At 47.5% G+C, this 16,088-nt stretch overlaps 1 protein-coding gene across 1 annotated transcript in view; it reads right to left on the minus strand.

Annotated features, from left to right (window-relative positions):
- Nucleotides 1–16,088, minus strand: part of ABCA4 (ATP binding cassette subfamily A member 4) — a 249,212-nt gene that overhangs the window by 185,399 nt on the left and 47,725 nt on the right. The window contains exon 7 of the mRNA XM_038745065.1: nt 1,044–1,133. Within this exon, the coding sequence (XP_038600993.1) occupies nt 1,044–1,133 (90 nt within the window). The remainder of the gene's footprint in view (nt 1–1,043; nt 1,134–16,088) is intronic.

Genomic DNA, 16,088 nt, shown 5'->3' on the forward strand with positions numbered 1-16,088 from the left:
GGAGTGACATGCCCAGAGCTTTTCTGTAGAAAGATAATCTAGGTAGCAGAGTGAAGTATAGACTGAAGTTGAGAGAGACAGGAGGTTGGGAGATCAGAGAGGAGGCTGGTGCAGTATTCCAGTCAGGATAGGATGAGATATTGTACCAACAAGGTAGCAGTTTGGATGGAGAGGAAAGGGCAGATCTTGGCGATGTTGTGAAGGTGAGACCAGCAGGTTTTGGTGATGGATTGGATGCATGGAGTGAATGAGAGAGCGGAGTCAAGGATGACACCAAGGTTGCGGGCTTGTGAGACGGGAAGGATGACCCGGGAAAGTCAGGGAGAGGACAGGGTTTGGGAGGGAAGATAAGGAGCTCAGTCTTAGACATGTTGAGTTTTAGGTGGCAGGAGGACATCCAGGTGGAGATGTCCTGAAGGTAGGAGGAGATGCGAGCCTGGAGGGAGGGACAACCGGGGAGGAGATGTAGATTTGGGTGTCATCAGAGTAGAGATGATAGTTGAAGCCGTGGGAGCGAATGAGTTCACCAAGAGAGTGAGTTCACCAAGGGATGGAGAACAGAAGGGGATCAAGATCTGACCCTTGAGGAACCCCCACAGTAAGGGGATGGGAAGGGAAGGAGGAACCCACGAAGAAGACTGAGAATGAATGGCCGGAGAGATAAGAGGAGAGCCAGAAGAGGACGGAGTCTGTGAAGCCAAGTTTGGATACTGTGTTGAGGAGGAGGGGATGGTCCACTGTGTCGAGGAGAGCTGAGAGGTCGAGGTGATTAGGACAGAGTAGGAGCCATTGGATTTGGCAAGAAGGAGGTCGTTGGTGACCTTTGAGAGGGCAGTTTCCATGGAGTGGAGGGGATGGAAGCCGGATTCTGTGAGGTGCTTTGAGATTGCAAGATGGCAGGATCAGGGGCAGAGTATTCTAGTTCAAAGTACAGTGAAATTGAATGGTTTTCAAGGGACCCAGGATTCTGGTTAAAAAGTGTGGGAAATGGAAGAATTTATCATCGAGTTTCATTAGCCTGTATTATCATAATTACCACTTACCTCTTGCACTCGTGGTGACAGGTTAGATATTACTCTTCCCCAGGATTTCAGATTGATGCCTTGCGAGCTGCTATCTAAAAGCTTGGGAAGCTGTTAATGATGAGAAGAACGACACCACGTATTGATGTACACACCAGTATACATAGCATCAACAGCAGAGAGTGAGCACATTCTGTGTACAAAATATGGACCTCTTGGAAACAGACAGTTCTAAGCCTTAGAGGCCTTGCAATCTAATGAGGGAGGCAAGTGGAAAAACACCCCGCCAAGCACACAATAGATCAAACAGTTAAGGTGTAGATTGAAATGGTAGCAAACAAAGCGATCAAAGAAGTAGTAGTGGAGAAGCAGAATTGGCTTCAAATCTCTCCATCCCCTTGCCCCTTCTTACCTCACCTCCCTTCTCTCCTTCTCCATCCCAGCTCACACACTCCGCTCCTCTGGCGCTAACCTCCTCACTGGGCCTTGTTCTCGCCTGTCCCACCTTGGACCCCCCGCCCATGTCCTACCTCTGGCCTGGAATGCCCTCCCTCCTCAAATCCTCCAAACAAGCACACTTCCCCCCTTCAAAGCCCTACTAAAAGCTCACCTCCTCCAGGAGGCCTTCCCAGACTAAGCCCCTTCTTCCTCTGCTCCCCCTCCCCTCCCAATTGCTCCGATCCACTCCCTTTGCTGTACCCCACCCCTGCCCCACAGCACTTGTGTATATATGTACATATTTATAATCATAATTCTATTTATTTTTACTAACAATGTGTAATATCTATAATTCCATTTATTTATAATTTATTTAATCGTATTTATTGAGCGCTTACTGTGTGCAGAGCACTGTACTAAGCACTTATAATGATGCTGCCGATGCCTGTTTACTTGTTTTGATGTCTGTCTACCCCCTTCTAGACCGTGAATCTGCTGTGGGCAGGGATTGTCTCTATTTTTTGCTGAATTGTACTTCCCAAGTGCTTAGTACAGTGTTCTGCAAACAGTAAGCGCTCAATAAATACAATCGAATGAATTGAATGAATGAATGGACCTGGACCTGGAATTCAGAAGGACCTGGGTTCAAGCCTGGTTCTGCCACTTGTCTGCTGTGTGATCTTGGGCAAGTCGCTTCACTTCTCTGTGCCTCAGTTACCTCATCTGTATAATGGGGATTGAGATTGTGAGCCCCATGTGGGATAGGGACTGTGTCCAACTCGATTTGCTTGTATCTACCTCAGAGCTTAGTACAGTGCCTGGCACATAGTAAGTGCTTAAAAAATACCATTAAAAAAAAAGACTTCTCTGTTCCTCAGTTTCCTCATCTATAAAAAGGGGCTACCTACCTGTTTTCCCTCCTGCTTAGACTGTGAGCTCCACACGGAACAAAGACTGCATCCTGCATGTCTATCTTGTATTTACTCCAGGGCTTAGTACAGTGTACGGTACTAAGTAATAATAATGATGGTATTTGTTAAGCGCTTACTATGTGCAAAGCACTGTTCTAAGTGCTGGGGAAGTTACAAGGTGATCAGGTTGTCCCACGGGGGCTCACGGTTTAAATCCCCATTTTACAGATGAGGTAATTGAGGTGCAGAGAAGTGAAGTGACTTGCCCAAAGTAACACAGCTGACAGTTGGCGGAGCCAGGATTTGAACCCATGACCTCTGACTCCAAAGCCCGGGCTCTTTCCACTGAGCCAGGCTGCAATTATTATTAAACTAGTGAATTTCCATAGGTCAGTTACTGGTGTAACCGTTTATTTTTTCTAGAACTCCTCAAAATTCATTTTCTCACTCCTTTCTCAAAGAGTCATTTCTGCAGTATTGTTTCCATATATACTACTTGTAAAAGTCGAATCAAAGGCTATCCGAAGTCACCCGGCTGAGCTAGTCGAGTGTTTAAAATACTTTAATCACAGATGGTGTCCCGGTGACATTAAATGCAACGGAGTAAAATCTGAGCGCCAGCATGAGGACCCAGAGCAAGACTCCTGGGGAAGCAAAATATTTTTTTTTTAGATAATAGTTTTCAGATGGCAGCTGTTTAAAGAAAAATGCGTGTGAAGAGCTGCCAATTTACTTGCAGTCAAAGATGCTCTTGTCTTATCTTCTTAGGGTTCTTTATTTCCAGTGGACTCTCTTCATTCCAACTGTGGCTTTTCTGTCCCTTCTTATGTGATTTCTTCAGTTGGATAATCTCTCCACACTTCTGGAGATTGTACAGCGGCCACTAGATTGTAAAATCCTCACTAGACTGTAAGATCCTTGGGAGAAGGAATTATATCTACCAACATTCTTACATTGTTCCCTCCCCTTCTAGACTCTAAACTCATTGTGAGCAAGGGCTGTTCCTGCTATAATCTTATATTGTACTCTCCAAGCACTTGGTACAGCGCTCTGCACACAGTGAGCGCTCAGCAAATTTGATTGACTGGTAAGTGCTTAGTACAGAATTCTGCATACAATAGACACTTAGCAAATACAACTGACGGATCAATTTCTGTCAGTAATAACAATAATTATAATTGTGGTATTTTTTAAGCCCTTACTGTGCACCATTCATTCATTCATTCAATCGTATTTATTGAGCGCTTACTGTGTGCAGAGCACTGTACTAAGCGCTTGGGAAGTACAAGTTGGCAACATATAGAGACGGTCCCTACCCAACAGCGGGCTCACAGTCTGGAATTGGGGGCACGGTATTAAGTGCTGGGGTGGATATAAGCAAATCAGGTTGGACACAGTCCCTGTCCCTTTTGTAGCTTGCAGTCTCAATCCCCATTTTACAGATCAGGTAACTGAGGCGCGGAGAAGTGAAGTGATTTGCCCACGGTCAAACAGCAGACGAGTGGCAGAGCTGGGATTAGAACCCACAACCTTCTAGACTGTGAGCCCGCTGTTGGGTAGGGACCGTCGCTATATATTGCCAACTTGTACTTCCCAAGAGCTTAGTACAGTGCTCTGCACACAGTAAGCGCTCAATAAATACGATTGAATGAATGAATGAATACAAGTAAATGAGTTTGGACAGAGTCAGTGTCCTGCATGGGGCTCACAGTCCAAGTAAGAAGGAGAACAGGCATTGATTCCCCATTTTACAGTTGAGGAAACGGAGGCACAGACGATGGAAGTGACTTGCCCAAGGTCACACAGCAGATAAGTGGCAGAGCCAGGATTAGAACCCATGACCTCTGACTCGCAGGCCCGTGCCTTTCCCAACAGGTCATGCGGCTTCCTGGAAGCAGCAGGAAATGTGAGATTGCAGAGGAAGACAGAGGTTGAGGATAGTTATATAGATTTGGGAGTCACTCACATAGGGGTGATTTTTCTGGCCTTACTTACAATGGGCAACCGAAGCAAAAAACCATAAAATTCTGCCCCTACACTTTTTCTCCAAATACAAGCCGCTCATATCCCGTTTCTTGCCATCTCTACTTGGATGTTCCACTGTCACCTCAAGCTTAACAGGCCTAAAACAGAATTTCATATCTTCCCGCCCAAACCCTGTCCTTCCGCTAACTTTCCCATCACTGTAGATGGCACCACCATCCTTCCTGCCTCTCAAGGTTGTAACCTTGACATTATCCTTGAATTCTCTCCCTCATTCAACCCACACATTCAATCCATCACTAAATCCTATCTGTTTGACCTTCACAACATCACTAAAATCCGCCCTTTCCTCTCCATCCAAACTGCTACCATGTTAATACAATCACTCATCCGATCCTGCCTGGATTACTGTATCAGCCTACTTGCTGACCTCCCTGCTTTCTGTCTCTCCCCATTCCAGTTCATACTCATTAGAGAAGTGGCATGGCTTAGTGGTAAGAGCCTGGGCTTGTGAGTCAGAGGTCTGGGTTCAAATCCCGCCTCCACCAATTGTCAGCTGTGTGACTTTGGGCAAATCACTTAACTTTTCTGTGCCTCAGTTCCCTCATCTGTAAAATGGGGATTAAAGACTGTGAGCCCCCCGTGGGAAAACCTGATCACCTTGTAACCTCCCCAGCACTTAAAACAGTGTTTTGCACATAGTAAGCGCTTAATAAATGTCATCATTATTATTATTATCATGTCAACTGTGTGACTTTGGGCAAGTCACAACTTCTCTGTGCCTCAGTTCCCTCATTCTGTAAAATGGGGATGAAGACTGTGAGCCCCACGTGGGACAATCTGATGACCCTGTATCTCCCCCCACACTTAGAACAGTGCTTGGCACATAGTAAGTGCTTAAGAAATACCAACATTATTATTATTATACATGTAATTTATTTTTTTACAGTAATGTCTGTCTCCCCCTCTAGACTGTAAGCTCGTTGTAACAATGTTTCCTGTTACATTGTACTCTCCCAAGTGCTCAGGACATTGTACTCTTCTCTTGCACACAGCAAGCGCTCAATAAATATGACTGATAAAATGAATCTGATCTATACTCAGAGGTGTCCCTGTGGGGAGGGGACTGTTTTAGGTCACCAAGGATTCGGGGTCAGGCGGTGGATGGTATGGAGAGCAGAGTGGGCCTCCACGTCCACCTGCCGAGCCTGTGTGAGTCGACGCTCCGAATTTGGCACAGGGTCACCGCACACTCCGGGCGTTTGGGAATTGGAATCGGAAGGGCCAACGCATGGCGTGGGGGTCTGTTTTCTCATTCGCGCTCCTGGCCGCTGGAATTTTTGGAAAGCTTATAAATATTTTTGCAGCGACTGCACCCAGCTTGTGGGTGGGGATCTGGGGAGGGGGGTCCCCGCTGGACTGGTTCTGCCACTTTGGGAGGGTGAGCTGACCTCTCCAGGAGCTGGGGAGGGGGAAGGCTGCCTTTACAGCTTCAGTGTGGGTAGGTAAAGTCAGACAAAAGGAAACAGCAGGGGGTAATCTGGTGGAATTTGTTACCACAGAAAGCTGTGCAGGCTGAAAACAGCAGCAGGGTCCAGAGGGCTTGGGATCAACTCATTCATTCATTCATTCAATTGTATTTATTGAGTGCTTACTGCGTGCAGAGCACTGTACTAAGCGCTTGGGAATTGCAGATTCTCCAAATGCCCACAGTGCTACTACAGCGATGGGCCAAGTGCCATCTTATTCCATGAGCCAATCTGGTTGGGGTGCCGAACGACCTGAGAATTTCAGCCCAGCTTCAGGCTGGACTCACTCCCTGATACAGTGGGCAAGTCATTTCACTTCTCTGTGTCTCAGTTCCCTCGTATATATAAAATGGGGATTATTAATAATAATAGTAATAATACTAGAATGGTATTTATCAAGTGCTTACTATGAGCCAAGCACTGTTCTACAGATGAGGTGACTGAGGGAATAATAATAATAATAATAATAATGGTATTTGTTAAGAGCTTGCTATGTGACAAGTACCGTATCTACTGGGGTAGATACAAGGTAATCACTTTGTCCCAAGTGGGGTTCACAGTCTTCATCCCCATTTTACAGATGAGGTAACTGAGGTTCAGAGAATAATAATTATAATAGAATTTATTAAGCACTTACTATGAGCATTCTCCAAATGCCCACAGTGCTACTACAGCGATGGGCCAAGCGCCATCTTATTCCATGAGCCAATCTGGTTGGGGCGCCGAACGACCTGAGAATCTCAGCCCAGCTTCAGGCTGGACTCACTCCCTGATACAGTGGACAAGTCATTTCACCTCTCTGTGTCTCAGTTCCCTCATATATATATAAAATGGGGATTATTACTAATAATAGTAATAATAATAAAATGGTATTTATCAAGTGCTTACTATGTGCCATGCATTGTTCTACAGATGAGGTGACTGAGGGAATAATAATAATAATAATAATGGTATTTGTTAAGAGCTTGCTATGTGACAAGTACCGTATCTACTGGGGTAGATACAAGGTAATCAGGTTGTCCCAAGTGGGGTTCACAGTCTTCATCCCCATTTTACAGATGAGGTAACTGAGGTTCAGAGAATAATAATTATAATAGCATTTATTAAGCACTTACTATGAGCATTCTCCAAATGCCCACAGTGCTACTACAGCGATGGGCCAAGCGCCATCTTATTCCATGAGCCAATCTGGTTGGGGCGCCGAACGACCTGAGAATCTCAGCCCAGCTTCAGGCTGGACTCACTCCCTGATACAGTGGGCAAGTCATTTCACTTCTCTGTATCTCAGTTCCCTCATATATAAAATGGGGATTATTAATAATAATAATAATGATGGTATTTGTTAAGCACTTACTATGTGCAAAGCATGGTTCTAAGTGCTGGGGGGATACAAGGTGATCAGGTTGTCTCACGTGGGGCTCACAGTCTTAATCCCCATTTTACAGATGAGGGGACTGAGGCCCAGAGAAGTGAAGTGACTTGCCCAAAGCCACACAGCTGACAATTGGCAAAGCCAGGATTTGAATCCATGACCTCTAACTCCAAAGCCCGGGCGCTTTCCACTTAGCCACGCTAATAATAATGGTTTTTGTCAAGCGCTTACTATGTGCCGAGCACTGTTCTACAGATGAGGTAACTGAGGTAATAACAATAATAATTACGGTATTTGTGAAGAGCTTACTATGTGCCAAGTACTGTTCTAAGTAAGCGCTGAGGTAGGTACAAGGTAATCAGGTCATTCCAAGTGGGGCTCACAGTCTTCATCCCCATTTTACAGATGAGGTAACTGAGGTCCAGAAAATAATAATAATAATGGCATTTATTAAGCGCTTACCATGTGCAAAGCGCTGTTCTAAGCACTGGGGGGGATACAAGGTGATCAGATTTCCCCACATGGGGCTCATAGTCTTAATCCCAATTTTACAGATGGGGTAACTGAGGCACAGAGAAGTTAAGTGACTTGCCCAAAGTCACACAGGTGACAAGTGGCGGAGCCGGGATTTGAACCCACAACCTCTGACTCCAAAGCCCGGGATCTTTCCACTGAGCCATGCTGCTTCTCTCCTCCATCTACATCTCCTCCAAGAAGCCTTCCCAGACTAAGCCCCACTTTTCCTCATCTCTCACTCCCTTCTGTGTCACCGACTCACTCCCTTTGCTGGTCCCCCATCGCAGCCCCACAGCACTTGTGTACATATCTATAATTTTATTTATTTGTATTGATGTCTGTGTCCCTCTGCCCCCTCTGCCCCCAGACTGTAAGCTCCTTGTGGGCAGGGAATGTCACTGTTCATTGTTGTATTGTACTTTTCCAAGCGCTTAGTACAGTGCTCTGCACACAGTAAGCTCTCCATAGAGAAGCAGCGTGGCTCAGTGGAAAGAGCATGGGCTTTGGAGTCAGAGGTCATGGGTTCGAATCCCAGCTCTGCCACATGTCTGCTGTGTGACCTTGGGCAAGTCACTTAACTTCTCTGTGCCTCAGTTACCTCATCTGTAAAATGGGGATGAAAACTGTGAGCCCCAAGTGGGACAACCTGATCACCTTGTATCCCCCCAGCGCTTAGAACAGTGCTTTGCACATAGTAAGTGCTCAATAAATACGATTGAATGAATGAATAGTAAGCACTTAACAAATGCCATCATTATTATTATTATTATTATTATAAACACGATCGAATGCTGAATGAGTGAATGAATTCAGATTGGAAAGGGAGGCTCCTTCCTAGAGAGATTCCAGGCCTTACATCTTATTCATCAATAACTGCGGCATCTCAGAGTCAAATAATAATAACAATAATTATCATTATAATGGTATTTGTTAAGTGCTTACAAGGTGCCAGGCAATGTAGCAAGCGCTGGAGTGAATATGAGTAAATCAGGTTAGCCAAAGTCCCCGTCCCACGTGGGGCTCACGGTTTCAATCCCCATTTTACAGGTGAGGGATCTGAGGCCCAGAGAAGTGAAGTGACTCACCCAAGGCCAAACAGCAGACAAGCGCCAGAGGCAGGATTAGAACCCATGACCTTCTGACTCCAAGGCCTATGCTTTATCCACTACACCACGCTGCTCCCTATAAGAGCTTCTTGGGAGCCTGTGGGCTGATGCAACAGTTCAATGATGCCTCCTACTTCATTAACAAAATTAAATCCATCAGGTCCGACCTCCCCAAAGTCTCTTCCCCCCTTTCTCCATCCCCCCGTCTCTCAACACTCTCTGCTACTCTCCCATCCATCCTTCCCAGCGGTATCCTCAGAGGAACTCTCCTCCCTCCTCTCAAGTGCTACTCCGGCCACCTGTGCTTCTGACCCCATTCCCTCTCATCTTATGAAATCTCTCGCTCCATCCCTTCTCCCCTCCTTAACTTTCATCTTCAACCGCTCACTCTCCACTGGTTCCTTCCCCTCTGCCTTCAAACATGCCCATGTCTCTCCCATCCTAAAAAAACCCTCTCTTGACCCCACCTCACCTTCTAGTTATCGTCCCATATCCCTCCTACCATTCCTTTCCAAACTCCTTGAACGAGTTGTCTACACTCGCTGCCTAGAATTCCTCAACAACAACTCTCTCCTCGACCCCCTCCAGTCTGGCTTCCGTCCCCTTCATTCCACGGAAACTGCCCTCTCAAAGGTCACCAATGACCTCCTGCTTGCCAAATCCAACGGCTCATACTCTGTCCTAATCCTCCTCGACCTCTCAGCTGCCTTTGACACTGTGGACCACCCCCTTCTCCTCAACACGCTATCTGACCTTGGCTTCACAGACTCCGTCCTCTCCTGGTTCTCCTCTTATCTCTCCGGTCGTTCTTTCTCAGTCTCTTTTGCAGGCTCCTCCTCCCCCTCCCATCCTCTTACTGTGGGGGTTCCCCAAGGTTCAGTGCTTGGTCCCCTTCTGTTCTCAATCTACACCCACTCCCTTGGTGACCTCATTCGCTCCCACGGCTTCAACTATCATCTCTACGCTGATGACACCCAGATCTACATCTCTGCCCCTGCTCTCTCCCCCTCCCTCCAGGCTCGCATCTCCTCCTGCCTTCAGGACATCTCCATCTGGATGTCCGCCCGCCACCTAAAGCTCAACATGTCGAAGACTGAGCTCCTTGTCTTCCCTCCCAAACCTTGTCCTCTCCCTGACTTTCCCATCTCTGTTGACGGCACTACCATCCTTCCCGTCTCACAAGCCCGCAACCTTGGTGTCATCCTCGACTCCGCTCTCTCATTCACCCCTCACATCCAAGCCGTCACCAAAAACCTGCCGGTCTCAGCTCCGCAACATTGCCAGGATCCGCCCTTTCCTCTCCATCCAAACTGCTACCCTGCTCATTCAAGCTCTCATCCTATCCCGTCTGGACTACTGCACCAGCCTTCTCTCTGATCTCCCATCCTCGTGTCTCTCCCCACTTCAATCCATACTTCATGCTGCTGCCCGGATTATCTTTGTCCAGAAACGCTCTGGGCATATTACTCCCCTCCTCAAAAATCTCCAGTGGTTACCAATCAATCTGCGCATCAGGCAGAAACTCCTCACCCTGGGCTTCAAGGCTGTCCATCCCCTCGCCCCCTCCTACCTCACCTCCCTTCTCTCCTTCTACTGCCCAGCCCGCACCCTCCGCTCCTCCACCGCTAATCTCCTCACTGTACCTCGTTCTCGCCTGTCCCGCAGTCGACCCCCGGCCCACGTCATCCCCCGGGCCTGGAATGCCCTCCCTCTGCCCCTCCGCCAAGCTAGCTCTCTTCCTCCCTTCAAGGCCCTGCTGAGAGCTCACCTCCTCCAGGAGGCCTTCCCAGACTGAGCCCCTTCCTTCCTCTCCCCCTCGTCCCCCTCTCCATCCCCCCATCTTACCTCCTTCCCTTCCCCACAGCACCTGTATATATGTATATATGGTTGTACATATTTATTACTCTATTTATTTATTTATTTTGCTTGTACATTTCTATCCTATTTATTTTATTTTGTTGGTATGTTTGGTTCTGTTCTCTGTCTCCCCCTTTTAGACTGTGAGCCCACTGTTGGGTAGGGACTGTCTCTATGTGTTGCCAATTTGTACTTCCCAAGCGCTTAGTACAGTGCTCTGCACATAGTAAGCGCTCAATAAATACGATTGATTGATTGATTGATTGATTCAAGAGCAAAGTGGACTGAATTTTTTTTAATTGTGTGAACATGCATGTAGACGCGCGCGCACACACACAAACACACACACACACACCACACACACTTTCTCTCGTACACGTGGCCAAACTCAGAGAGAGGGAGAGAATGTGCCAATTAATTTTGGGCCCACTGTGACAGGAAAGGCAGCTTTATCCGGGCGGGAAATGGGTTGCTGGGTAACCGGGAGAGCTCTGGTGTGGAAGAATGCTCGGGACCATCTGACGGTAGAAAAAGTATCAGATTAAAAAAGAGAGGAAACTGGAGGCAGGAGGGTGAAGGGGTGAAGAGCCAGGAGGCGGCCCCGTTTTAGGAAATGCATCACAGTCTCCTTTGCGGGCTCCTCCTCCCCCTCCCATCCCCTTACTGTAGGGGTTCCTCAAGGGTCAGTTCTTGGTCCCCTTCTGTTCTCTATCGACACTCGCTCCCTTGGTGAACTCATTCACTCCCACTGCTTCAACTACCATCTCTACGCTGATGACACCCAAATCTACATCTCTGCCCCTGCTCTCTCTCCCTCCCTTCAGCCTCGGGTCTCCTCCTGCCTTCAGGACATCATCTGGATGTCTGCCCACCATCTAAAACTCAATATGTCCAAGACTGAACTCCTTATCTTCCCTCCCAAGCCCTGCCCTCTCCCTGACTTTCCCATCACTGTAGACAGCACTACCATCTTTCCGGTCTCACAAGCCCGCAACATTGGTGTTGTCCTCAACTCTGCTCTCTTATTCACACCTTACATCCAATCCATCACCAAAACCTGCCAGTCTCACCTCTGCAACATCGCCAAGATCCGCCCTTTCCTCTCCATCCGAACTGCTACCCTGCTTGTTCAATCTCTCATCCTATCCCGACTGGATTACTGCATCAACCTCCTCTCTGATCTCCCATCCTCCTGTCTCTCCCCACTTCAGTTTATACTTCACATTGCTGCCCGGATCATCTTTGTACAGAAACGCTCTGGGTATGTTACTCCCCTCCTCAAAACTCTTCAATGGCTACCAGTCAACCTACGCATCAGGCAAAAACTCCTCACTCTTGGCTTCGAGGCTGTCCATCCCCTCGCCCCCTCCTACCTCACCTCCCTTCGGTCCTTCTCCAGCCCAGCCCGCACCCTCCGCTCCTCTGCCGCTGCTAATCTCCTCACCGGGCCTCGTTCTCTCCTGTCCCACCATCGACCCCCAGCCCATGTCCTCCCCCTGGCCTGGAATGCCCTCCCGCCGCACATCCACCAAACTAGTTTTCTTCCTCTCTTCAAAGCCCTACTGAGAGCTCACCTCCTCCAGGAGGCCTTCACAGACTGAGCCCCCTCCTTCCTCTTCCCCTTCTCTCCCTTCCCATCCCCCCCCGCCTTACCTCCTTCCCCTCCCACAGCACCTGTATATATGTTTGTACAGATTTATTACTCTATTTTACTTGTACATATTTACTATTTTATTTATTTTGTTGATGTGCATCTAGCTTTACTTCTATTTATTCTGATGACTTGACACCTGTCCACGTTTTGTTTTGTTGTCTGTCTCCCCCGTCTAGACTGTGAGCCCACTGTTGGGTAGGGACTGTCTCTATATGTTGCCAACTTGTACTTCCCAAGCGCTTAGTACAGTGCTCTGCACACAGTAAGCGCTCAATAAATACGATTGAATGAATGAATGAATGAATGAATCACAAGCAGGGGATTTGAGATGCAATCACTTGGACACAGAGGTCTTAGGACAGGGAGCCAACTGAGCCATGGAGACCATAAAACTGGGACTATTTCTATTGACCAAAGTGGGCTTGCTGCCAGTTGGGGTCACTGGTGCTGGACGCATCAAACAAACTTTCCCTTTCAGTGCCGTGTCTTTGGACCAGTCACTTAACTTCTCTGGGCTTCAGGTTCCTTATCTGTTCCCACTGGAAAGAGCCCCGGCTTGGGAATCAGAGGTCATGGGTTCTAATCCCGGCTCCACCAATTGTCAGCTGTGTGACCTTAGGCAAGTCACTTCACTTCTCTGGTCCTCAGTTCCCTCGTCTGGAAAATGGGGATGAAGACTGTGAGCCCCCCGTGGGACAACCTGATCACCTTGTAACCTCCCCAGCACTTAGAACAGTCAGCACTTAAAACAGTGCTTTGCACATAGTAAGTGCTTAATAAATGCCATCATTATTATCATTATTATTATTACATTAGGAATTCAAGCCCAGCTGTCCCTGCAGTTAGACTGGAAGCCCTGACAGGGATAGTGACTGTGTCTCATCTGCTTATTTTGTAGCTACTTCAGCTCTTCTCAAGGTACTTTTTTATGGCATTTATTAAGCGCTTACTATGTGCAAAGCACTGTTCTAAGTGCTGGGGAGCCCGCTCGGACCTTCGCTCACCAGACCCGGCCCCAGAATAATAATAATAATAATGATGGCATTTATTAAGCTCTTATTATGTGCAAAGCCCTGTTCTAAGCACTGGGGAGGTTACAAGGTAATCAGCTTGTCCCACGGGGGGCTCACAGTCTTTATCCCCATTTTACAGATGAGGTAACTGAGGCCCAGAGAAGTTAAGTGACTTGCCCAAAGTCACACAGCTGACAATTGGCAGAGCTGGGGTTTGAACCCATGACCTCTGACTCCAAAGCCCAGGCTCTTTCCACTGAGCCATGCTGCTTCCCTACTTGGCATATCTTCTAGATTGTGAGCCCACTGTTGGGTAGGGAGCATCTCTATATGTTGCCAACTTGTACTTCCCAAGCGCTCAGTACAGTGCTCTGCACACAGTAAGTGCTCAATAAATACGATTGAATGAATGAATGAATGAATTGTAATGTCACCATTATTGTCTCTTTCCTCTTATGGCTAGTTGTTGAGAGCAACCCTGGGTGAAAAAACCCCTAAGCTATCAACACCAGCAGCATCATCAGTGGTGTTTATTGAGTGCTTACTGGATGCGGAGCACCGTACTGTGCTCTGAGAAGCAGCGTGGCTTAGGGGAAAGAGCCTGGGCTTGGGAGTCAGAGGTCATGGGTTCGAATCCCAGCTCCGCCACTTGTCATCCATGTGACTTTGGGCAACTCTCAACTTCTCCGTCCCTCAGTTATCTCGTCTGTAAAATGGGGATGAAGACTGTGAGTCCCACGTGGGACAACCTGATAACCTTGTAACTACCCCAGTGCTTAGAACAGTGCTTGGCACATAGTAAGCACTTAACAAATACCATTATTATTATTATTATTATTGTTATTATTATCATTATTATTATTACTGTACTCAGTGGAAAGAGCATGGGCTTTGGAGTCAGAGGTCATGGGTTCAAATCCCAGCTCCACCACTTGTCAGCTGTGTGACTTTGGGCAAAGTCACTTGACTTCTCTGGGCCTCAGTTACCTCATCTGTAAAATGGGGATTAAGACTGTGAGCCCCATGTGGGACAACCTGACCACCTTGTAAACTCCCCAGCGCTTAGAACAGTGCTTTGCACATAGTAAGCTCTTAATAAATGCCATTATTATTATTATTGTTACTACTGTCTAGCCTTGGAACATTAGCAGAGGGAGGGTATGGAGAAGCAGCATGGCCTAAAGGACAGAGCACGGACTTGGGAGTCAGAGAACCTGGGTTCTAATACCGGCTCTGCCGATTGCTTGCTGTGTGACTTCGGGAAAGTTAGTTAACTTCTCTGTGTCTCAGTTCTTCCTTTCTCCCTCCTACTTAGACTGTGAGCCCCATGCGGGACAGGGACTATGCAACCTAATTTTGATCCATCCCAGTGCTTGGAACAGTGTTTGACACATAGTAAGCGCTTAACAAGCACCATTAAAAAAAAAAAAGAATGGCTTTCATTCCAGTCAGTCCATTCCATTCCATCCAGAGCTTAGAACAGTGCTCAGTGCTTAGAACAGTGCTTTGCATATAGTAAGCACTTAACAAACACCATTATTATTATTCAGTCGTATTTACTGAGTGCTTACTGTGTGCAGAGCACTGTACTAAGAGCTTGGGAGAGTACAGTATGACGGTAAAGAGACACTTTCCCTGCCCACACTGAGCTTACCCCAATTCCCTCCTCTTCTTCTGCAACAATCACAACCCCGATCTAGGCCAAATTGGAATTAATCAATCAATGGTATTTATGAAGCATTCACTGTGTTCAGAGTATTGTATGAAATGCTTCCAATATTCATTCATTCAGTCGTATTTATTGAGCGCTTACTGTGTGCAGAGCACTGTACTAAGCTCTTGGGAAGTACAAGTTGGCAACATATAGAGACGGTCCCCATCCAACAGTGGGTTCATACAATGGAGTTCCCTGGAAATCAGAGAAGAATCTGCTGGCAGAGCTAAGGATGGCTTCCAGGGAAGCTAGTGGTAAGGAAATCGAGAGTTCAACGGATGCTTCTCCAGTTTCTCCCCAAGGAGGCTGGGGGACTGAGAGGGAAGAGCTTGGAATGGAACGGGCTCCCAATTCCACAAGGAATGCTCCCACTCCTCAATCGCTGACTTTCCTCCCTTGGACGCAGGCCTGGGCTTTCCCAGAAGTAATCAGAAAAATAAAATGAAGCCAGAGAAGCCGTGTGAACTCGTGGGTCGAACACGGGCTCGGGAGTCAGAAGGACCCAGGTTCTAATCCCAGCTCCGCCACTTGCCTGCTGTAGGACCTTAGACAAGTCACTTCACTTCTCTGGGCCTCAGTTCCCTCGTTTGTAAAATGGAGGTTAAGATTGTGAGTCCCATGTGGAACATGGACTGTGTCCAACCTGATTAGCTCGTACCGACCCCAGGACTTGGCTCATAGTAAGAGCTTAACAAATATTGCAGAAAAAAAAGGAAATAAAAAAAGAAAAGCCAGACGCTGGGATGTGATGGTGTTTCCGGAGAAAGAAAGGACGCTGAATCATGCTCCCCTTAAAGCCAGATTCCCTCCATCCGCTCCTAGAGACAGGGCGCAGAGGGGATAGAGGAGGGAAAGGGGAAATTCAGCCTTCCCAGCAGAACGAGCAGCAGGGGTGGAGGGGTGTGGGGGAGCTGGCCCTGGGCCACGTTTCCCCTGCTGAACTTTCACAAATAAACATTTGCCACAGAAGGGA

This window comes from Tachyglossus aculeatus, chromosome 4 (genome assembly GCF_015852505.1).
Source record: "Tachyglossus aculeatus isolate mTacAcu1 chromosome 4, mTacAcu1.pri, whole genome shotgun sequence".
Lineage (NCBI taxonomy): Eukaryota > Metazoa > Chordata > Mammalia > Monotremata > Tachyglossidae > Tachyglossus > Tachyglossus aculeatus.